Source organism: Pelodiscus sinensis, unplaced genomic scaffold (assembly GCF_049634645.1).
Source record: "Pelodiscus sinensis isolate JC-2024 unplaced genomic scaffold, ASM4963464v1 ctg34, whole genome shotgun sequence".
Taxonomy (NCBI): Eukaryota; Metazoa; Chordata; order Testudines; family Trionychidae; genus Pelodiscus; species Pelodiscus sinensis.
In genome coordinates this window covers 2,837,105-2,847,475 of record NW_027465849.1, presented here as the reverse complement: position 1 = coordinate 2,847,475, position 10,371 = coordinate 2,837,105, and the positions used below count along the sequence as shown (strand labels likewise).

General features: G+C 52.5%; 1 protein-coding gene across 1 annotated transcript; it reads left to right on the top strand.

Annotated features, from left to right (window-relative positions):
• Window positions 1-2,218: 2,218 nt before the first annotated feature.
• LOC142823853 (uncharacterized) lies at window positions 2,219-5,952 on the top strand. Its single transcript, XM_075915494.1, has 2 exons — window positions 2,219-5,226; window positions 5,420-5,952. The coding sequence occupies exons 1-2, from the start codon at window positions 4,680-4,682 to the stop codon at window positions 5,878-5,880; spliced, it is 1,008 nt and encodes a 335-aa protein (XP_075771609.1). The 5' UTR covers window positions 2,219-4,679; the 3' UTR covers window positions 5,881-5,952.
• The last annotated feature ends 4,419 nt before the right edge of the window (window positions 5,953-10,371 follow it).

Below are 10,371 nucleotides of genomic sequence, written 5' to 3'. Positions count from 1 at the left end.
TGCTCAGGGGAACCCCACCCAGGGAGTGGGGATGGGAGTTCTAGAGGTGGGGAGAGGAACCCCTGGATGCAGTAAAACCCAAACTGTGCCGTAGGCTGCCAGCAGGGAACCAGCCCTGATAAGGGGCTGCCCTTGGAAACCCAGCACCCCCAGGGGATGAGATGAGACCCCCCCCCCAGCATATGGACAGAGATGGGAGACCTGGACACACAGAGACATGAGGCTGCAGGATGCTCTCAAGCTTTATTGGCAGCAATCGCAAGGCAGAGACTTGGCAAAAAGCGGCACCCGCAGAATGGAACAAGCCCAAAGCCTCCGAGGACAGGGCAAGAAGCAATCGGCTTAAACTGCAGCAAGGGAAGTTTAGGTTGGACATTAGGAAAAACTTCCTGCCTGCCAGGGTGGTTAAACACTGGAATAAGTTGCCTAGGGAGGTTGTGGAATCACCAACCCTGGAGATATTTAAGAGCAGGTTAGACAAACACCTGTCAGGGATGGGCTAGATCAGTGTTTCTCAACCGTTTTTTATAAAGTATTCCTTCAAAAAGATTTTTAGTACCCCCACTACCTATAGTTTTCACACACACATTTTTTTTCTACTGTTGCAACACATTTGTTTAAACAACTCAATCGTAGCCGGGCGGGCGATGACATTTTTGGGTGTAAAAAGTACAAAAATAATAAAGCGCTGCAAAACTTACAACAAAAATTCAGTTGTCTCCACATTTCAGTTGTGTTGACTTACCCTCCCCCCAGACTTCTCTCGAGTACCCCTTAAGGTACTCATACCACTGGTTGAGAAACACTGATCTAGATGGTACTGGGTCTTGCCATGAGGACAGGGGACTTGACTCAATGACCTCTTGTGATCCCTTCCAGTTCTAGTATTCTATGATTCTTGGACTGATTCCCAAAACAAAGAAAAGGGCTAGAAATGTTGCAGTTAGGTACTAGGAAAGCTGTTCTCTAAAGTTTTGCTGCACTTCGCAGATTTGATTTATGTTTATTCGCACGCTGCTGGGTAATGGCCACGAATCAACTGTAAGTTTACTTGCAAAGGCCTTTCACAACCCTTTCGCAATGCATCTGTCAAGAAAAACACACACACAAAAAAGAAATCAGTCTTAGCCCTGTACTTATCACACCGCTCTTGCTAAGCCTGATTCATACAGGATACATGAGGTCCTGCTGGCCTTGCACTACTGGCATACTATTAAATATATCAAGAAAAGGATAGGAGAGTAAAGGAAAGATATACCTTAAATTAGCGTATACAACCCGCATCCATATATAACCCGCACCCTTGTATTACCGGAGATTTTTCTATCCCGTGTAAAAAATATTATAGACTACCCGCGGACGTGTATAACCCAGAGAGACTTCTACAGCAGCCCCAGGCACTTGAGCAGCAGTGCGTAGAGAGCAGACACAAGGCCACGGCCATCCTGCTGTCGGCGAGCTGGCCGGCCTGCCGGAGGAGAGCCACACTTGTGCCCTGCACAGCCGCAACCAGGCACCACCCACCCTCCTCTGTGTGGGGGGAATGCAAAGCGCAGCGCAGACGCGCTGGAAGCTCATCAGTTCTAATGGGGGGCAGAGCCACTTAGGGGAACTGATGCTCCTGGAGTAAAAATCGATTTATATAAGACATGGACACGTATACGCTGCGGGGCGGGGTTTGTAAAAAAGGGTTTAACTCGCAGGCTATATATAGTAATTTATGGTATCTTAGCAGGTGATAGGTTCCCGGTTCTGCTCCATCATTTACCTCTTCCCTGTCAGGCAGAGGTTGTTCTGAGGTGCCGCCGCCGCACAGTCCCTGCAGCCGTTGTTGTCACAGCGCAGCAAGGAGACGTCGCGCAGCCGGTGCCAGGCGTACAGAAGAGCCTGGCAGGTCACTTCCGGCTTCAGGTCGTAGTCGAAGATTTGCTGGAAGACGAAGGCCTTGTAGTTGTTGTCGAGGGGGCGGAAGGCGTCGCTGGTCATCTGCACAATGTTGTCCCGCCCGGCCTGGCGCAGGCACTTGGTGGAGCAGGGCGAGTTGAAGCTGAATAAGATCAGGCAGCTGTTCTGGCCGTAGGTCCTGTTTTTCAGCTGGGCCACGAGACTCCTTGTGCCGGAGAGCAGGCGCCACTCGCTGTGCTCTGTGTAGTTCCTCTGGGGGGTGACCACGTTCTTCGGCCGGGCGGCCACGATGTTCCCATGGGGCGGGTTGTACAGGTCTCCAAACTGGCGAATGCTCCGTCTCATTTCTGCCAGCTGGGTCAGGGGCAGAAAGGTGGACACATCCTGGGGGTTTCTGCAGATGCCGTGGGGCAGTGTGGCCGCGAAGGCGTATTGCTTGTTAACTCCCCCATTCCTGAAAGAGCACGACACAGAGGGGCCAGAGGTCACCATGTGAGCCGGCAGGTGCCAAGCAAAAGGAGGAGAAGGAGGAATAGCCCCTAAAGAAAACATCCCGGCTCCAGGCTCCTTCTCCCCCCACATTCCCCAGAAGGAATATAAGAACGGCCAGGATCACCCCTAGAATGGAGGCGGGGCATGAGCTAACGCAGGGGGCGGGGCATCCCTGCCAGGCTGGGTGCTCTTGACCCTCATTTCGGTGTCTCTGGAGCCTGGCATGGTAGCAGCCCCCTGCTCTCAGGTGGCGTCTGGGTAGAGCCAAGTACCGTAGGGCCCCCTAACCCCTTGGGGCAGCCTGCCAGCTGGAGGGACACAGCCAGGGCCATTCCCTACGCCAAGATGGTCACTCACAGATTAACATGATCCACGATCACTCTGAGAGCAGCCAGCCCGATGCTCCCGGTGGTCTCTGGCCCGAAGCAGAGGAGAAGGGGCAGCAGCAGGAGTCCAGCCCTGGCCATCCGTCCTGGCACCTGCACAGACCCCTCAGTGTCAGTGCCCTCAGACACTGGGCACAAACCCAGACACACCCTCAACCCACATCCCCCAAGCCCTGCCGTGCTATTGACAGGAATGGGAGGCAGAGGTCTAGTAGAAAAAAATCCTATTTCTTATTTGTAATGATATTTTAAGCATTCAAGTTTTAATGTACCAAGTTTGAATATGTTTTTTTTAATTTCTTTGAAGTAGAAATAGCTTTAGATTGTTGTAGTTGCTGTTATAGAAATGAGTTAGAATTCTTTGATTGAGAAGTATTGCATAAATAGGTTTTGATTATTTTGTTTTTACTTTTTAAGTAGATATTATCATAGAATATAGTGGAAACATAAAATGATTTGCTTTTTTAAAAAAAAAAAAACTTATAATTCTTGTTTTTGTATTTGTTGTGTGGGAGAGTAAGGAATATGTGAGCGGTATGGATGAAGGACACCAGTGAAAACCATTATCTTTAAAAACTCACGGAAATCGGGAGAGATCCCGGATGATCAGAAAAAGGTAAATGTAGTACCCATCTTTAAAACAGAGAAGGACAATGCAGGGAATTACAGACCAGCCAGCCTTACTTCTTTCCCCGGAAAAATCATAGATGGGATCCTCAAGAAATCTATTTTGAAGCACTTGGAAGTGGGGAAAGTGATCAGGAATAGTCAGCATGGATTCACCAAGGACAAGTCATGCCTGGCCAATCTGATTAGCTTCTATGATGAAGTAACTGGCTCTGTGGACATGGAGAAGACAGTGGATGTGATATACCTTGACTTTAGCAAAGCTTTTGATACGGTCTCCCACAATATTCTTGCCAGTAATTTAAGGGAGCATGGTTTGGATAAATGGACTGTAAGATGGATAGAAAGCTGGCTAGATTGTCGGGCCCAACAGGTAGTGATCAAGGGCTCAACATCTGGCTGGTGGTCAGTTTCAAGTGGGATGCCCCAAAGATCTGTTCTAGGACTGGTTTTGTTCAACATTTGTATTAATAACTCAGATGAGGGGATGGATTGCACCCTGAGCAAGTTTGCAGATGACACTAAGTTAGGGGTAGATAAGTAGATATGCTGGAGGGCAGGGATAGGGTCCAGAGTGACCTGAACAAATTGGAGGATTGGGCCAAAAGAAATCTGATGAGGTTCAAGAAGGACAAGTGTAGAGTCCTGCCCTTGGGGCAGAAGAATCCCAAGCGTTGTTACAGGCTGGGGACCGACTCGCTAAGTAGCAGTTCTGCAGAAAAGGACCTGGGGGTTACAGCGGATGAGAAGCTGGATATGTGTCAACAGTGGGGCCTTGTAGCCAAGAGAGTTAATGGCATGGTAGGATACATTAGGAGGAGCATTGCCAATAGATCTAGAGAAACGAGGAGGAGTCCTGTAGCACCTTATAGACTCAGGGTATGTCTACACTACAAAGTTAATTCGAACTAACAGTCGAATTCGAATTAACTTTAATAGGGGCTACACATACAAACCGCTATTTCGAATTTAATTTAATTCGAAAAAGCTGAGCGCTTAATTTGAACTAGAAGAACCTCATTCTACGAGGACTAACGCCTAGTTCGAATTAAGAAGTTTGAATTAAGGGCTGTGTAGCCACTTAATTGGAATTAGCGGGAGGCTAGCCCTTCCCAGGTTGCCCTGGTGGCCACTCTGGGCCAAACCAGGGAAACTCTTCTGCCCCCATCCCGGCCCCGGAGCCCTTAAAGGGGCACGGTCTGGCGATGGTGCTCGTACCAGTTGCAAGCCTGCCAGCACCCAGCAAGTATACCCTGCACCTGACATGGGATGAGCCAGCCACCCGCTGCCCCCCAGCCCTCCACCTCTTCCAAGGACCAGGCTGGCGGCTCCCAGGAGCCTGCCCGGGGCCGCAAGAGGTGGGCGCCTGCCTGGTCTAGTGCAGAGATTGTAGACCTCATCGAGGTTTGGGGGGAGGCCTCCAACGTCCACAATCTCTGCACTAGCCACAGGAATGCGGCCATCTACTGCCGCATGGCTGACAACCTGGCCACCAGAGGCCACATGTGGACCCAGGATCAGGTCTGCTGCAAGATTAAAGACTTGCGGCAGGCCTACTCCCGGGCCTCCCAGCCAGGGGCTGACCCAGAGGCATGCCCTCATTATGAGGCCCTGGACCACATCCTGGGGGCTCATGCAGTCCATGCCCCCTGGGTGGTGATCGACCCCGGGGCAGAGGGACCCGTCCTGAACACGGAGGAGGAAGAGGATGCTGAGAGCCAGGAGCCTGCAGGGAGACTGCCCAGGACCCAGGACCCCCGAGGCATCCTACAGAGCACATCGGTTGTGTCCTCCGAGGCCGGGGAGGGCTCCACATGTGAGTGCCATCATGCTTTCCTTATGTGTATGGGGCTGGGTGGAGAGGGAGCCCAGGGACCATGCGCCTGGGCCTTGCTCACCATGGAGCAGCAGCTGGGTATCATGCAGGGGCCCTGGCCTTGCAGAGGGGGGCTGGGTTTCACCCACTGTGTCCCCAGGGAGAACTGACCACTGCTCTTGTTTCACCACAGCTGCAGCACCTGGGACTGCAGGGTGCACCACTCCACCTGCAACAGCCGCCCGCGCCCGGGCCAGCAGGCGCGCCAGGAACCTGGAAGACTACCAGTGGTGGCACCTGCGGCTACTTGAACACCAGCTCCGCACCCAGGAGCACTGGGTCCGGGAGGATCTGTGGCTGCGGCAGCGGAGTGTGGAGGTGCTGAAGGAGCAGAGCCGTGCCCTCCAAGGTCACCTCCAGACCCTGGTTGACAGGTTCCTGCCTCCTCCTGCTCCAACTCCTGCAGCCGCCCCAGCTCTCACTCCTCCTCCCACCCCTGCGCCCCCTCCTGCTTCCTCCGCATCCCCCATCCCTCCTGCCCCACCCTCCACATCCGCTCCCCCCCCAATGCCCCCACACGCGCAGTGCTGCGAGACGGCAGAGCCAGCAGGACCCCCAACCCTGAGCTTTCCCTTCCTTTCCTCCCCCTTCTAGCTCCCTCCTCCCAGGTTTCCCCCTCCCCTTTCCCTCCCTCCCCCAACCCCAGTTATGTAAAATAAATAGAGGTTTTTCTGGCAAAACAGGTGTTTTTATTTTACATTAGGAAGAAGGGTTAGGGAGGGGAAAGGGGAAGTGGGGGAGGGTGGAAGAAGGCCCCAGTGGGGCATGCAGGGAGAGTTCAGTCCTCCTCCACCTGGAAGCTCTCCCACAGGTCTTCCTGGATCTGGACGGCCCCCCGCTGGGCCTCCCGGATGGCGGCGGTGCGGGGCCGCGCGTACTGGCCAGCCATGCGGTCAGCCTCAGCCATCCAGGCTGGCAGGAAAGCCTCCCCCTTCTGCTCGCACAAATTGTGCAGCACACAACATGCTGCCACCACGGGAGGGATATTGTGGTCGGCGAGGTCGAGGCGGGTGAGGAGGCACTGGAATCGGGGTTTCAGGCATCCGAAGGCCCCATCCACCACAATGCGGGCCCTGGTGAGCCTGGCATTGAAGGCCTGCCTGGAGGGGTTGAGGTGTCCCATGTAGGGCTTAATTAGCCAGGGCTGTAGGGGGTAGGCCACATTCCCCACCAGGCACACGGACATGTCTACGTCCCCGACCCTGATGTGGCGGTCGGGGAAGAAGGTCCCAGCCTGCAGCCTCTGGCACACGGAGGAGTTCCAGTACACCCTGGCATTGTGTGCCTTGCCAGACCAGCCCACATTAATGTCCGTGAACTGGCCCCTGTGGTCAGACACGGCCTGCAGGGGGACGGAGAAGTACCCCTTCCGGTTGATGTACTGGAAGGCCTGGTGTTCTGGGGCACAGATGGGGATATGCATCCATCGATGGCCCCCCCGCAGTTGGGGAAGCTGAGGGCGCCGAACGCCCGGATGACGGCATCCGGGTCAGTGAGGCAGACCACCCTGCAGAGAAGCATCCTGTTGATGGCCTTGACCACCTGCAGAGAGACACAGCAAACCGTGAATCACTGGGGTGCCCGGGTGGCAGGGGAGTGTTCGTTCCCTGGCAGTGCCCCGCGTCCCCGATGCAACCCCAGCTGTGATCCTGGCCGCTGTGGGCAGTGTGTAGTACAGCTGGGACAGCCCGAACCCTCCCGTGTGGGGCACTTTCGCCTCCTTCCCCCTCCCCATTTTTCCTGGGGCGGCCCATCCCCTCCTTGCAGCCCCCTTGGCCCCCCAGCCCAGTGGCTGGTGAGTGCCGTACCTGCATGAGCACTGCTCTGATGGTGGATTTCCCCACGCCGAACTGGTTCCCGACGGATCGGTAGCTGTCCAGTGTGGAGATCTTCCAGAGGGCGATGGCCACACACTTCTGGAGGGGGATGGCGGGCCTCATGCGAGTGTCCCATCACTGCAGTTCAGGGGCGAGCCACTCGCAGAGCTCCAGGAAGGTGTCCTTCTTCATTCTGAAGTTCTGGGTCCACTGTTGGTCTCCCCAGCGCTCCAGGATGATGAGGTCCCACCAGTCACTGCTGGTGTCCAGACGCCAGATGCGGCGGGGCACTCTAGTGTCCGGGCACTACTGCAGCTCTTCCATGGCCCCCAGGGAGGCCAGGGGGAGAGGCAGGGGGCTGACGTGCACCAGATGGTGCCAGGCAGCCTCCAGCCATTGCTGGCAGGCTTGCAGTAGCAAGTCCAAAAACTGGAGCAGAATGCCCAAGGCAAGCTCTGGCTCCATGGTGCCGACTGCAGCGGCGTCCCCAATGGGAACCACTGACACAGGAGGCGGAGAGGAAAACGCTTTGCTGTCCCTCGGCGAGGTTGGCAAGCAAGGGGAAAAGCTGAGAACCAGCTGTCCAGGGGGGTCCCTTTAAGCACGAGCCTCAGATAGCCTCAGACAGCAGCCACACAAAGCAACTACTGACCTGATGCCCTGCCGGGACCGGTTTCAGCTGCCCTTAAATGCGACCCAGTGTCCAATCAGCGTGGACGCGCTAGTTCGAATTAGCAAAACGCTAGTTCGAATTAGTTTTTGGGTCTAGATGCGTTATTTCGAATTAACTAAATCGAAATAAGTTAGTTTGAATTAGCACTGTAGTGTAGACATATAACAGATTTATTGGACCCTAAGCTTTTGTAGGCAAAGTCCCATTTCATCAGAGGCATGTAGTGGAAATTTCCAGAGGCAGGCATAAATATTTAGGCAAGAGTAAGGCTAGAGATAACAAGGTTAATTCAGTGAGGGAAGATGAGGTCCACTTCTAGCAGCTGATCCAGAGAAGTGATTATTCCTCTTTATTCGACTCTGGGGAGGCCACATCTGCAGTATTGTGTCCAGTTCTGGGCCCCCCACTACAGAAAGGATGTGGATGCATTGGAGAGGGTCCAGTGGAGAGCAACCAAAGTGATGAGGGGGCTGGAGCATATGACCTACAAGGAGAGGCTGAGGGATTTGGGCTTATTTAGTCTACAGAAGAGAAGAGTGTCGGGGGGGGGGAGGGGGATTTGAAAGCAGCCTTCAACTTCCTGAAGGGAGGTTCCAAAGAGGATGGAGAGAGGCTGTTCACAGTAGTGACGGATGGCAGAACAAGGAGCAATGGTCTCAAGTTACAGTGGGAGAGGTGTAGGTTGGACATTAGGAAAAACTTTTTCCCTAGGGCTACGTCTAGACTGCAAGCCTCTTTCGAAAGAGGCTTTTTCGAAAGATACTTTCGAAAAAGCCTCTTTGGAAAAAGAGCATCTAGACTGCAAGCAGTACTTTCAAAAAAGCAAGCCGCTTTTTCGAAAGAGAGCACCCAGGCAGTCTGGATGCTCTTTTTCGAAAAAACCCTGTTTGCATTCAAGAACGCCTTTTTTCGAAAGAGCACTTTCCAAAAAAGGCGTTCTTCCTCGTGAAATGAGGAGTACCGCCATCGAAAGAAAAGCCGCGTTCTTTTGATTTAATTTCGAAAGAACGCGGCTGTAGTCTAGACACAGGTGAAGTTTTTTCAAAAAAAGGCTACTTTTTTCGAAAAAACCCTGCAGTCTAGACACAGCCTAGGAGGGTGGGGAAGCGCTGGGATGGGTTCCCTAGGGAGAGGGTGGAATCTCCATCCCTAGAGGTTTTTAAGTCTCGGCTTGACAAAGCCCTGGCTGGGATGATTGAGTTGGGATTGGTCCTGCTTTGGGCAGGGGGCTGGACTCGATGACTCCTGAGGTCTCTTCCAGCCCTGGGATTACATGAGTCTATGAACCAGGGATACTGAACAACAGACTAGAATGCGTAACAACAGAGGGCAGATTGGCAACCCAGGACAGAGGGTGCATCAACACAGTGCTGCAACTCAAAATAAGCGGCACAATTTAAGCGACGCAAATTGTGTATCTTATTTTGATGCCATTTCAAAATCATTTATTTTGTCAATTTTGAAATAAAGCGCTGTTCTGAAACCCCCTTACTCCTCGTGGAATGAGGCTTACAGGGTCGGAGGAATAGCGAGCCTGAAATAACAGGCTGCTGGGTAGTTTGGGATAGCTCTTTCGGGAGACTCCAGTATCCCAAAATAGTGTTGCAGTGTAGATCTAGCCTGCGGGAAAGGGTGAGCTTTTGTCAATAGGAACAAGATATTCATGCCAGCTTAGCCTGGCAGAATAAAGAAGAGAAGGTGAAAGAAGAACAACCACGGAAACACACATCCATCAGAAAAACAGCCTGACCATGCAACACCCACCTATCTAATGGGGAATGACCATGAAAACTTTCTTTGATAGGATAACAAGTCTTGCAGGTAAGAGAAAAGAGGTGGACGTGGTATACCTGGACTTTAGTAAGGCATTTGATATGGTCTGGCGTGATCTTCTTATCAATAAATTAGGCAAATACAACTTACATGGGGCTACTATAAGGTGGGTGCCTAACTGGCTGGAAAACCGTTTTCCGAGAGTAGTTATTAAGGGTTCACAATCCTGCTGGAGAGGCATAACAAGTGAGATACTGTAAGGGTCTGTTTTGGGACCTATTGGCTATGTCTACACTGGCATGATTTTCCGGAAATGCTTTTAACTGAAAAGTTTTCCGTTAAAAGCATTTTCGGAAAAGCGCGTCTAGATTGGCAGGACGCTTTTCTGGAAAAGCACTTTTTGCGGAAAAGCGTCCGTGGCCAATCTAGACGCACTTTTCCGCAAAAAAGCCCCGATCGCCATTTTCGTGATCGGGGCTTTTTTGCGGAAAACAGCACTATGATGTCTACACTGGCCCTTTTGTGCAAAAGTCTTTCGGAAAACGACTTTTGCCCGAACGGGAGCAGCATAGTATTTCCGGAAAATCACTGACGATCTTACATGAGATCGTCAGTGCTTTTCCGGAAATTCAAGAGGCCAGTGTAGACAGCTTGCAAGTCTTTCTGGAAAAGCGGCTGATTTTCCGGAAAAACTTGCCAGTCTAGACACAGCCGTTCTGTTCAATATCTTCAACAATTTGGATAATGGCATAGAGAGGATGCTTAATAAGTTTGCAGATGATACCAAGCTGGGAGGGGTTGCAAGTTCTTTGGAGGATGGGT

Coding starts and splice junctions, on each gene's coding strand:
- LOC142823853 (XM_075915494.1), top strand. CDS start 4,680: ATGAGCCAGCCACCCGCTGCCCCCCAGCCCTCCACCTCTTCCAAGGAC. Junction 5,227..5,419: donor GGCCGGGGAGGGCTCCACAT/GTGAGTGCCATC, acceptor GTTTCACCACAG/CTGCAGCACCTGGGACTGCA.